This window comes from Octodon degus, unplaced genomic scaffold, assembly GCF_000260255.1.
Source record: "Octodon degus isolate 3935 unplaced genomic scaffold, OctDeg1.0 scaffold00101, whole genome shotgun sequence".
Taxonomy (NCBI): domain Eukaryota; kingdom Metazoa; phylum Chordata; class Mammalia; order Rodentia; family Octodontidae; genus Octodon; species Octodon degus.
The window spans coordinates 3,330,367-3,344,390 of NW_004524677.1; the positions used below are offsets into that span (position 1 = coordinate 3,330,367).

Consider the following 14,024-nt stretch of genomic DNA (forward strand, 5'->3'; position numbering starts at 1 on the left):
AAAAAAAAAATCCAATAGGTACAATAAATATTGTGAAAGGAAAAGAACCTGATCAAAAGGAAAGAACAACTGGGACAATGGAAAGGAGAAAGGGGAAAATTAATTAATTAATTAGACAGCTAAGATAATTGTACCAAGTATTTCGATCCATTGAAAGGAACAGTTAGTGCTTATATTGTTTGATCAATTTTGCATGCCTATATCTTATAATCTGAGTAACTACTTTAAAGATAACAATATACAATAATAACTATTGTTCATTTCCTATCATCTTGATTTGCAATTGTGTATCATTTTATTGTTTTTCCTTTTCTGTATTCAAAATAAAAATATATATTTTAAAAAGACCCTGTCAAGAACATAGTATGGTTTTGGGGTTTTTTGTTTTTTTTTTTTTAAGTTGTTTTCAGTGTTTAGTTTTGCTTTATTTGGTTTGATTTGGGCTTTTTGGATCTTGCTGTAAGATTAGGTTGGCCTTGAGCTCACTATATAGTCCAGGCTGGCCTCAAACTAGCAGTAATCCTCCTGCTTCAGCCTCCCAGATACTAAGGTTGAAGGTGTGTGCCACTACACCCAGCAAGAACTTAAAATACTTTACCAGCTTCACATTTACTATACTTACTTATGAGGGAAAATAAAAATGTGGACTAGTACAGTTAATAATAAAAGGATATGAAATTACACTTGGATAGATGGAGTTAGATCATGGTCTATTGCATAGGTTGGTTAACATAGCTAATGATGACATATTACATCCTAGAAACTACTCAGAGTGGATGTTACATGCTCTCACCATACAAAAATAACTGTGAGGAGATGTATATGACCACTTGCCTAGATTCACCCATTCCAAAAGGAGTATGTACTTGAAAATGTCATATCACACACAGTTAATGCACACAATTTTTTCTGTCAATTTTAATCACTAGAAAATTACATAATTTTTATAACTCCATTATCACCATTTACTTTATCCTAAAACATTTATATTTTTAGAGCTTTCATACTTGGTAGTGACAAATAAAAATGATACTAATATAATTGATATAAAATTCTAATATAATTAATATTGTAACATCATTTATAGTTCTTTAAAACATTTTGATTCTATAAACATAAAATGCAAAGAAGGTATTGTGTAGCCCATCAATGATGAGAATGTTCTCACATCAAACTAAAAACAAAAGGCACTCACCAGACAGTCAAGTCAACCTCCTCAGATGAATGTTGCCTATAATCTAGCTGTGCAAAAAGGGGGAACAGCACTTGTACTCCACCGATTGAATGCATGGCACTTTGAATGGAATGTGTTAAAACTGCCTTTACATCCTTGGAAAATACAAAATACAGGAAAAATGGCAATGATTTCTTTTCCAAAACAATTAAAAACAAAGCACAGTGATAAATGTAGGAAGACTAAATTGTGATATTCCATTTATTCAGTAGAAGCTATCAAATACATATCTATAATCCATCCAAACTTTTCATGAGATATATTCTTAAAAGACCAGTCAATACCTGAAGCATGAGTGCATGTGGTGAATGAACAAAAATGGAAGGATTGTCCTTGGGAGACGATTCAAGGCACAGCTGGGCATCTGTGGCCCGTGGATTGTAGGTGAAGGCAATGGCACTCGAGAGTTTGCCATCATATAGCAGAAGTTTGTGATGCTCAGCAAGGAAAAGGTCACTTTCTGCTTTGAACTTAAATGTGCCCTGAGTTAATAAAGAAGAGAACAGTTACACTAATAGGCCATACAAGAAAATCTAAATGCAAACACAATGGATATAAAAATTTTAATCTGATAATTTTAAAAATGAAAATTTAGAAGATGTATCCCTGATAATTTTCCTTCCAGTGTAAAATAAGAGGAACCCTCCCTATAATATTAGTCTTTGCCACAAATAATTTCCCTCTTCATTCTATTTTCACTGAAACCTGTAAGTTTTGGTATGTTATATTTTTTTCATTAGCTGCGTTTTGTTTTAACTCATTAGTTGTTAAATTATATATTGTTTAATTTCAATGTATTTATAGATCTTCCAGATCTTCTTTGGTTAGAGACTAGAGAGTGGTTTCTAGTTTCATCCCACTTTGGTCAAAAAAGACACATGCAATAATTTCAATCTTCTGAAATGTATAAACACATGCTTTGTGGTACCCTACATTGCCAGTCCAGGAGGAAGTTCTACTGAGAAAGTGTATTCTACTGCTGCTTCAGGGACCATCCCGGATGCATGTTGAGTCTAAATGGCTTCTAATGTGCCTTATCTTCTATTGTTTTATTTTTCTTCCATTCAATTCATGACCAAAGTCTCCTATCCTATGTTGTTTAATATTATGAACAGCTTTGTCAAGGCTGCCTTCTTATGTCATACATCATGTAACAATGTTTTGATCAGTGACAGACTGGATAAGTGACAACGGTCTCATAAGAGTATATAGTCTACTGACATCATAGCTGTCTGATGTTTGTGTAAGTACACTCAAAGAGTCCTAGACAATAGTTGTACAAATACTGAGAATGTACCTACTACTACCAAATTGTGCCAATCAAAAAGAAGTTTAAAATAGTAAGTTTTATGCATATTTTAACACATTTAAAACATCATTTTGAAACTTTTAAAATTCAACAATAAAAATCCAATAACCTAGGGACTGGAGAGATAGCTCAGTAAAATAACTGGCTGCCTGGCAAACACAGGGTCCTGAATTCAATCCCCAATACCACCAAAAAAAAAAAAAAAAACTAAATTAAAAAAATGCAATAACCTAAAAAAATACAGGATAAACAATATGATAGTTTACTTTATAAAACTGACCATAAGTAGCATATGTACACATGAAGAAATGCTCAACATCATTAGTCATCAGCAATATGAAAATCAAAACAAAAATGGGGTATTACTTCATACTAAATAGGATGGCATAATCAAAACCATGATAATAACATGTACTGCAAAGGATATACAGAAATTGGAACCCACACACAATATTGTGGAAATTTAAGATGGTGAAAATGATCTGAGAGCTCTGTGGATACCAGACTCAGCAATTACATTCTAAACAGAAATGAAAACACACATCCATGCAAAAACTTATATGCAAGTAAGTGTTCATAAAAGTATCACTCATAATTATCAAAAGGTAAAACAACCTAATATCCATTAGTTGATGTATCAATAAACATTATGTGGTCCAGCCATATAGTGCAATATTATATAATAATAAAAAGAGACCAAATTCTGACACATGCTAAAATAAGAGATAAATTTAACAAACATATAATAAATGAATAAAGTCAAGTTAGTAAGCAGCACAGCACTTACTAACACTCTGAAAGCCTGTGGCAGGAGAACTGCAAGTCTGAGCACAACCTAGGCAACTTAGTGGTTTATTAAGCCTGAAAATTAAAAAAAACATGGGCTGGGGACACAGCTCAGGGTAAAAGTGCTGGGATCAATATTGTATGATTCCATTTATATGAATTACACAGAACAAAGAAATCTATACAAACAGAAAGTGGGGTAGTGGTTGTAGGGATTGGGAAGAAGGGGAAATGAAGAGTGACAGGACTACTACAGGATGTCCTCTGGAGAACAAAATGCAGTTACAAAGGAGTGATGGTTGCACAGCTATGCAACTGTACTAAAGATCAATTGATTACATACATTAAATGAGTGAATGGTATGATATGTGCTATGGGTTGGATCTCCCATACTTAATCACCAGCTTGACTGGTAGAGGGGGGTTGTAAAGAGGTAGGGCCCAGTGGGAAGTCTTCCAGCTGTCTGGGTCAAGCCTTTAAAGAGAAAGTAAGAACAAGACCCTCTGCTTCCATTTTCCTATCCCACATCCTGATTATGAGAAGAGCAGGTTTTGTCTCTTCTATTACTTCCACAATAAGCTGCTTTCCCACAACACCTAAACAAGGGGCCAGTGGATCAGGAACTGAAATCTCCAAAACTGTGAGCCAAAATAAACTTTTCTGTTCATATATACTGATTACCTGGGTATTTCTTACGGTAAGAGAAAGCTCACTCACACAATACACCATGTGTATACTGCTATGTCAACAAAGCTTTTATGTAAAAATAGCATCTACATTAAAAGCTATTGTAAGTACGCTTAAAAAGGTTTCTTAAAAAACAAAACAAAGAGGCTGGGGAGATGGCTCAGTGGAATAAGCGCTTCCCTGGCAAGCACAAGAGCCTGAGTTCAATTCCCAGTTTCAAAAAAATAAATAAATATATATATATATATATATATATATATATATATATATCCTTGACCGTCAGAACAAAGCCATCCTTTAAGGACGACAACAAAATCTAGACAGTGACAAGGTACAAACAATAATAGCCAATATCCACTTCAAAAGTGAAATGCCATAATTTAGACAATTCTCCCCAAAAGGTCAATTCATGGCTTAGTCCCCAAAGTAGGAGTGTTGGGTGGTGGTGTGAACCTTTCAGAGGGGAGGCCCAGGGGGCCCTTGGGGCTCTGGAAATGTGCCCTCCCAAGGGATTTCAGGATGTAGGTCTCCTCCTTCTCCCCGCTCCCCATCTCTGTCTCTCCTTTCTTCCAGGCTGAGTATAATAGCTCACTCCAACCCAGGACCCTATCATTCTCATCCAGAGTTCTCACCTAACTAATGAGGCCATCTGAGGGTGAACTTCAGACTCTGAAACGTGAGTTCAACAAAAAACATTTCTCTTTGGTAAGTTAGTGGCCTGAAGTATTCCATTTTACTAATACAAAATAAATGCACAATTCAAAAATCCTGAAATAACCTTGACAATGTAATTAAATAAAAACAATCCCCAAAATAACACATTAAAATTATTAGACACTTTAGGCTGAGGATGTAGCTTCAATGATAGAGTACACAAGGCCCTGAAAAAGATCTCATACTGAAAAAAGAAAAAGAGAAGTACATTAAAAACAGCAAGTATTAAAAAAAAATACAAAACAGGTAGTATAGTCATGTCCAAGTTTTTCAAGTTCTTTTGGTTTTTTTAAACAATAACTTGAAAAAAATTGCAAATAATGAAAACAAAACTTATTAAAATGGAAATTATATAAAATTAAATTTGCCTGATACAATTAACAGCACACAAGACATTTGAGGATTAGTGTTCTTGAAGGCATAGCACTGAAAATAAAACAAAAAACTTTCTTAAATTCAAACAATAAAAACAGACTTTGTAACTTGTTAGCTTATATCAGTATGTTCAAAATAAATGTGGTAAATCCAAATTGAAAACATACTTGAAGAAATAGCAAAAAGTTCTCAAATTTGACCACACCAGATACAAGAAGCAGGCTAAGCGAACATACACACACACACACACACACACACACACACCACAACCACCACCACCAGGGAAACCCATTTGGGATCCTGCTTGTCTCTCACGAGCTCCTCCTGTTCTCCTTTCCTATCCTCCATTCCTATCTGACATCTCTTCCTAAACAAATATTCCTGCTCTCAACCTGTGCTGTTCCTTAGAATACATTCTTTGATTTTGGGAAACACGGACTCAACATTTCTGACATCTAACATTTTCTTTTTTTTTAATGTATTTAGTACAGGATTTACATCTCACTCTACATCAGACTCGTAGTGATCCTCCTATTTTCAGCCTCCTAAATGCTGGGATTACAGGCACCCACCACCATGCCCAATCTCAATCGCCTTCTCAGTGCACTCTGGGTACGGGGCCAACATGGCACACTGGGATTGAACCCGGTCCCCGTGTCTGCCTAAACAGCCACTTTAATCTAACATGTTTATTAGATCTCCCTGAAAGCTCCAGGGAGAAACGGAAGGATAGACTCCCTTAAAAAGGATAGACTCCCCTAAAAGCACACTTTGAGCATAACACTGCCAAAGCCCTTCTCAAGCACCACTACTGCTCCAAGCCTTTGACAGACTGGACAGAGTCCCATCTTCAGAGGAGAAAAATAAAATCACCACACTCCCAGAGTTCCCACATTACAAGTTCTATAAACCCTTTCATGGCCTCCCACCATTTTGCTGACATGAGGCAATTTCTTTTTTTTTTTTTTTTTTTAAATCTTTCATTTACTTATTTATTTGATGCAGGGTCTCGTTATACAGCTCAGACTCTAGTCATCTTCCTATCTCACCCTAGCAGCCGTGAGATTCCATACATTCACCACCAAGCCCTGTTTCCATGGCCAACACAGCACATCCAGGGTTCCAGGGCTACCATGGTATATAGTACTGAAGATTGAGCCCAGGTCCTTGTGCTTGCCAGGCAGGTGCTTAGACCACTAAGCTATCTCCTCAGCCCTGAGGCAGTTTCTTAAAACCAGTAGTGTTTACCTGTTTCTGACAGACAAAAAAGTACCACTGAAAGAAAGAGAGGGCCTGAGATGAGTGATATTTAATTTCTAAAACTCAATGATGAAATCAAAAATTTAAAGCATATTCACAGAAAAAAAGAGACGGATGAATAAGTATAACATATCTTGTCAGAAATGTAGTGCAGATTTAAGAATTTTGATGGACTCTGGGTAGCATTTGGGACTCCGGTAAATTCTCACCTTCCATAGCTCCCACAGCTCAGACATGGAGCTTCTGCTAGTGCAGGTCCAAAATTTAAGAATTACGTAAACCTTGAGTAGCCCACAGGACAAAGGAGAGCTGCTATCTATGGGCCGAATGAGCACAGGCACTGAGTTCTCCTGTTCTCCTGGCACAATTAAACAACTTTAACCAACTCTGGGCAGTATGCCAGACTGTGGTAAGCTCTGACCTTCCTTAGCCCCCAGAGCACAAAAGTGGAACTTCTGCTGCTGACGGTGGACACTTTTAAGAACTTAGGTAGACTGAATGTTCTGTGGGATGCAGGAGAGCTGCGATATGAAGGCCCTCAAAGTGTGTATGAGCACAAAGCTTTCCTGTAGCCATTTAAGAACTCTGGAGGACTCTGAGCAGCTTGTGAGACCCTGCCTGAGCGATTACTAGGAGCTTCAAAAGTGCAAAAATGTCTCTGGTTCCGCAAAAAAAAAAAAAGCAAAAATCCAGGAGTAAAAGGAATCTCACTCCTCTAGCCCACCCAGAAAAATCCAGCAGACAATAACATACAAGAACTTGGAAATCACACACCTGAAATCTCTGAAATGATAACAACTGAAGTAAAGAAAGAAATACATCAGGCCATAGAAAAAATAAGATAAAAAATAATCACTCAAGTCCAAAAAGAAAGGGCAACAATCATAAAAGAATTGCTCAGCACAACTAAAGAAGACATAGAAAAATAGAGAATAGAAAAAGGATGGAAACACTAAATGAACAGGACAGGAAACAATTAGAATGCATGAAATAGATTCAAACAGATATCCAAGAAATTAAGAAATCTACTGAAAGCTGGCAAAACCACTTGAATGAAATTGAAGATAGACTTTCAGACCTTAAAGACAGTGTTGCAGCTAATGAAATAAAAGATCTCTTAAAACTAACAAGGGGGGCTGGTGGGATGGCTCAGTGGTCTAAAGCACCTACTTAGAACAAGCTTAGCAAAACACAGGGATCACGGTTCAATCCCCCAGCACCACATGCCAGCCAGCCCCGCCCCTTGGTGGGCTGAGCTGGCCACACACACACACACACACACACACAAATAAATAAAATTTAAAAAAAAAAAAACTAACAAGGAAGCAGGAAATAACAATTCAGCAGCTACAAGGCGATGCAAAGAAAAATAATATCAGACAATGGATGTCAATGAAGCAGTAGAAGACCCACAAACGACATAAAAAGATTATTTGCAGAAGTACTACAAGAAACTTTCCAAACAGGAGAAAAGAACCTGACATAACAATAAGTGAGGCATACAGAACTCCACACAGCCATAATACAATAAATCTACACCTAGGCACATAATAATCAAGATCTCAGAAATTCAGCAAAAGAATACAATATTAAAAGCTGCCAGAGAGAAGAAACAGATCACCTACAATGGAAAGCCCATGAGAATCATACAAGATTTCATAACACAAATTACCAAATCTCAAAGAGCTTGAAGTGAAGTAGTTCAGGTCCTGAAAGAGGATAACTTCCAACCCAGATTGATGTACCCTGAAAAGCTACCTATCAAATTCAATGGGGAAATGAGATCGTTCCATGATGTAGAACAACTGAAGAAATTCATGACCATCAAAACAACCCTACAAAGAGTATTGACAGATACTCTTGAAAGAAACAGACGTGATCACAACTTCAAAAACAAAGGAAAGGAACCAACAAACTAAACAAATGATTAAAAAGAAGGAAAAAGTTCAGAACGTATAACAGGAAAGTACATGACAAAGCAAGACAATACGGGTCACTTACAACCATCAATATAAATGGCCTCAACTCACCAATCAAAAGAAACAGAGTAGCAGAAGTAAAATTCAACAATATGTGGCATGCAAGAAACACATCTAACTCAGAAGGCAAATCAAAAACTAAAACTCAAAGGATGAAAAACAATCCTCCACTCCACAGAAATCAGAGAAAAGCATGAATAGCTATCCTGGTTGCTGACAATATCAACTTGAAACCAAAAATCTTCCAAAGAGATAAAGAAGGTCACTACAAACTTATTAAGGAAAAACTGCAAGAGGAAGAAATAACAACTGTAAATATATATGCACCCAAGGTAGGAGCATCCTCCTACAAAAGACAAATCAAATGAACAATAATACAATACTAATGGGGGGCTTTTACATGCCACTGTCATACAGAGATAGGCAAACTGGGTTTAAAAAAATCAGTAAAGAAATAACAGAACTAAACCAAACTTGTGAAGAAAATGACTTAGTAGACCTTTACAGAGTGTTTCATCCAGCCACAACAGAATACATTCTTCTCAGCTGCACATGAGACATTCTTCAAACTAGACAATATTCTAGCACATACAGCACTCTTAAGTCAATGCAAAGAAAAGAAATTATCTCATGCATTGCTATCTGACCACAGTGCAATACAACTGGAAGTTATAGACATAAGAAAAGACAACATGACTTTAAACACATGGAAATTAAGTAACTACCTCCTGAACAATCAGTGGGTCACACAGGAAATTAAAAAATATTTACAATCAAACAAAAATGTAGATATAACTTACTGAAACCCATGGGATGCAATGAAAACTATCTTAAGAGGAAAACGTGTAGTGGTGAATTCTCACATTAGGAAAACAGAACAAGCCCAAATACATGATCATATGCTGTATCTCAAGTTGCTGGAAAAAGAAGAGCAAGTCAAGCCCAAAGCCCAAAGAAGGCAGGAAATTATAAAGATTACAACAGAAATTAATGCATTGGAGACGAAGTAAACAATAAAAATAATAAATGAATCAAAGAGTTGGTTCTTTGAAAGAATAAACTTGATAAACCCCTAGCAAACCTACTCAAAAGAAAAAAAGGAAAAAAAAATTCATGCAACAAAGAATGAAAAGGTCAAAATCACTAGACTCTAAAGAAATTCAGAAGATCACAAATACCTACTTCCAAAATATTTACTCTCACAGGATGGAAAACATAGAGGAAATGGACAGCTTCCTAGATGCATATGAAATACCAATGCTGAGTCAAGATATATAAACTCTAACCAATAATGAGAAACAAAATGGAAGGTGTAATAAATTTAAAAAATAAAACCTACCAACAAAGAAAAGCCCAGGTCCCAGTGCATTCATTGCAGAATTCTATAAGAAATTTAGAGAACATTTAATGCCAACTTTTCTCAAACTCTTCCATGAAATTGAAAGCGAAGCAATTCTCCCAAACTCATTCCTGAAGGCAAGTATTACTCTGACTCCAACCCCAGAGAAAGATTCATCTAAAAAAGAGAACTATAGGCCAATCTCTCAAATGAATATACATGCAAAAATCCTCATAAAATACTAGCAAACAGAATGCAACAAATCATCAAGATTACACATCATGACCAATTAAGATTCATTCCAGGAATGCAGGGATGGTTCAACATACACCACATCAACAGAACAACAAAAACCACATCATCATCATCTCAATAGATTCTGAATTTTGCATTCCAGGAATGTAGGGATGGTTTAACATAACCATATCAATATAAACAAGAACAAAAACCACATCACCATCTCAGTAGATTCAATACTTTCACAAAGTCAAGCACACATTCATCATAAAAAAAAACTACAGAGAATTGGAATAGGTGGTCTATATCTCAACCTGATGTAAGCCATCTATGAGAAACCGACAGCCAACATCACACTAAATGGGCAAAAACTTAAACCTTTACTTTAAAGTCAGGAACAAGACAAGGACAACCACTATCTCCATGCCTATTCAATATATTTCTGGAAACATTAGCCACAGAAATTAGACAAGAGAGAGAAATAAAAGGAATAAGGATTGGAAGAGAATCAGTGAAGTTATTATTTGCACATGGCGATACTCTATACTGAGTTCCCCAAAAACTCCACCAAGAGTCTTGTACATTTAATCAACAAATTCAGCAATGCAGAGGATACAAAGTCAACACTCAAAAATTGATGTCATTTTTGTACACAAACAATGAACACATTGAAAGAGAAACTGGGAAACCATGCCTTTCATGATAACATCCAAAAAATGAAATACTTAGGAATCAATCTCACAAAGGATGAAAAAGATTTATACAGTGAAAATTATGGTACTCTGAAAAAGAAATTGAAGAGAATTTGAGAAAATGGAAAAATATTCCATGCTCCTGGATGGGAAGAACCAATGTTGTGAAAATGGCCACACTCCCAAAATTGTTATACAGATTCAATGCAATCCTGATTAAAATGCCATTAGTACACCTCACAGAGGGGCTGGGGAGATGGCTCAGTGGAATAAGCACTTCCCTGGCAAGCGCAAGGCCCTGAGTTCAATCCCCGGTTCCGCAAAAAAAAAAAAAAAAAAAAAAAAAGTATACCTCACAGAGCTAAAGAAAACTTTCCTCAAATTCATTTGGAACTAGAAGAGACTCAGACTATCAAAAGCAATCCTGGGGAGAAAAAAAAAGGAAAGACAGGCAGTATCATGATCCCTGACTTGAAATTATAATACAAAGTCATTGTGATAAAATCAGCATGGCACTGGCATAGAGACAGACCTGAGGATCAATGGAACAGATTAGAAGATGTAGACAAAACTGTAAACACACTCAGCCACCTTATCTTTGATAAAGGGGCCAAATAGGCTCACTGGAAGAAAGACAGCCTCTTTAATAAATGGGGCTGGAAAAACTGGCTTTCCACATGCTAAAGGCTAAAATTAGACCCATGCCTACCACCATGCACAAAGCTACAGTCAAAATGGATCAAAGATTTAAATATTAAAACAGAAACACTGTATCTTCTGGAGGTAAATGTAGGTAGAAATCTTAAAGACAGAAGGGTAGTCAGAGTGTTCGTGAACAAAAACCAAACTGCACAGGGAATACGTCAAAGAATCAGCAACTAGGATCCAATCTTTTTGAAAAGTTTCTGCACTTCAAAGCAAATCTCCAATTGAGCAAAAAGAAAACCCACAAACTGGGAAAACAAAATTATAGCCAACTGTCCCTCCAAAAAAGGCCTTCTATCTAGAGCACATAAAGTATCAAAAAAAAAAAAAAAAAAAAAAATCAGACCACCCAATTTCAAAGACCCAATCCAAAAATGGACATCTGAGATGAATATACACTTCTCAGAGAAAGAAATACAAATGCAAGGAAATATATGAAAAAATGTTCAACAAAATCGGTCACTTGAGAAATGCAAATTAAAACAACACTGAGATTCTATCTCACCCCAGAAAGAATGGCTAACATCAAGAAGTCAACCAATAACAAATGTGGAGAGGCTGTTGACAAAAAGGAACCCTTCTACTACACTGTTAGAGGGATTGCAGACTGGTACAACCACTATGGAAATCATTGTGGAAATTCCTTCAAAAGCTAGGATTGGAGATCCCATTCAAGCCAGGTATTCCCTTCCTGGGTATTTTTCCAGAAAAACTGAAAACCTCATACCACAGCTATATACTGCACCCATGTTTACAGCAGTGCAATTTGTCATAGCTAAGTCCTGGGAGCAACCCAGATGCCTATCAACTGAAGAATCAATAAAGATGATGGGGTATTTTTACATAATGGAATATTATTCAGCTATAAAACAGGATAAACTTGAGTTTTTCATTGGTAAATGGATGCAACTAGAGAACATACTCTTAAGTGAAATAAATCTGACCCTCATTTGCAAACATCATATTGTTTCCCTGGTGTGAGAACCTGAAAGAGAAAAATGGAATCTGAAGGGTACAACAGATACTGGAAAAAGGGAATGAACTTATTTAAAGGGAAAGAGTTACTGAGTTGAGCAGGACAGGAGAGGCAGTGGGGGAAAGAAATTTATATATGCATATAAGCAGGATGGTTTGTACTGTGCATTTGTGCTTCTGGAAAGAAGCAGTTAATGCTTTAATTTGTTTCATCTCCTTTTTTCAATTTTTTGTACTTTTTCTCTTCTTAATTTCTTACATATTTCTCTTATTTTCTTTCTTCTTCCAATTTTACATGCGTATATCTGGTCATATAAACAATTGGTTGAAAGACACCAGTATTTATTACAACAAATACTCTGAAACACATATTACTTTATTAAGTGAAATGTCATATCACTTGTAATTTTTTTAATTATAATTTGTACTCTCTTTAAAAAATAAAAACCCAAAATAAAACAAATATGAAACAAATCATCAAAAGCAAAATGTTTTTAAAAAGTACAAGAGGAAAACTGTCTATAATCCCCACCATTACCAAAAAAGGAAAAAAAAATTAAAAAAGAAAGCATAAAATACTATTACCAGTGAAACTAGGTTTCATGCAGAAAAGCAAAATAAAGTCTTTCTCAATTAAAGCTGAGAAATTCATTAAAAGTAAACTTCCATTAAGAAATATTTAAGCTATTAAAAATGGAAGGAGCACTTGCCTAGCAAGCACAAGGTCCTAAATTCAATCCCCTTTACTGCAAAAAAAAAAAAAAAAAAAAAAGAAGAAGAAGGAAAATTTATGAGATGGTCCTATTTTTTTAGACATGGTCTGAGTGTAACCCTTAATCTATAAAATAAGTCAGGAGTGGAAAGTGCAGGCTCATGTTGAAAGGTTTTATATGTGGAAAGTGATGTATCACTTGCTGGTACACTATAATAAGTTAAAGAAATAGAATAACTGGCTGATTGCAGTGAGACATGCCTATAATCCCAGCACTTTGGGAAGCTGGAGCAAGAGAATCACAAGTATGAAACTGGCCTGGGAATTAATGAGACACTGTTTTTAGAAGGCTGAAGATATGGTGCTCACTTCAGCAGCACATATACTCAAAAAGGCTAGGGATCTGTCCAGTACAAATACCCTATGTTCAACCAGCAGTAAAGAAGAAAAAAGAAAGAAGAGGAGGAGGAGGAAGAAGAAGAGGAGAAGGAGAAGAAGAAAAGGAAAAGGAGGAGGAGGGGGAGGTAATGGGGAAGGGGGAGAAGAAGAGGAGGAAGAAGAAGAACAAGAATAAGAACAAGAGGAAGAGGAGGAGGGGGAGGAGGAAAAGAAGGAGGAAAAGGAGAAGGAGAAGAATAAGAGGGAGCAGAAGGAGGAAAAAGAGGAGAATGAAAAGGGATGATGAGGAGAAAAATAAGGATGAGAAGATGGAGAGAAAGAAGGAGAGAAGTAGCAGAGGGAGAAGAAGGAAGAAGAGGAAGACGAGGACGAGGACGAGGACGACGACAACGACGAAGAAGAAGAAGAAGAAACAGCAACAGCAGCCACCACCAGTAACAGACAAAAAACAGAGTACTCAATTCACTGAAATGAAATCAGGAAAAGAGAAAAATCAGAAACAAAAAAGAGGGCTGGCCAAATAGCTCGGCAGGCGCAGGAGCCAGGGGTTCAACCCCCAGGCCTGCCATGCTGGCCTTAACCCTGGGGTATGCTGAGGCAGCAATTGAGACTGGGCGTGGT

At 36.4% G+C, this 14,024-nt stretch overlaps 1 protein-coding gene across 3 annotated transcripts in view; it reads right to left on the reverse strand.

The window, feature by feature from the left end:
* The window catches only part of Lrba (LPS responsive beige-like anchor protein), a 752,085-nt gene that overhangs the window by 613,305 nt on the left and 124,756 nt on the right, over positions 1-14,024 (reverse strand). For all 3 annotated transcript variants that reach the window (XM_004638688.2, XM_023723655.1, XM_023723656.1), the window contains exons 9-10: positions 1,519-1,716; positions 1,196-1,329 (exon numbers count right to left, since the gene is read on the reverse strand). In XM_004638688.2, the coding sequence (XP_004638745.1) occupies positions 1,196-1,329; positions 1,519-1,716 (332 nt within the window). The remainder of the gene's footprint in view (positions 1-1,195; positions 1,330-1,518; positions 1,717-14,024) is intronic.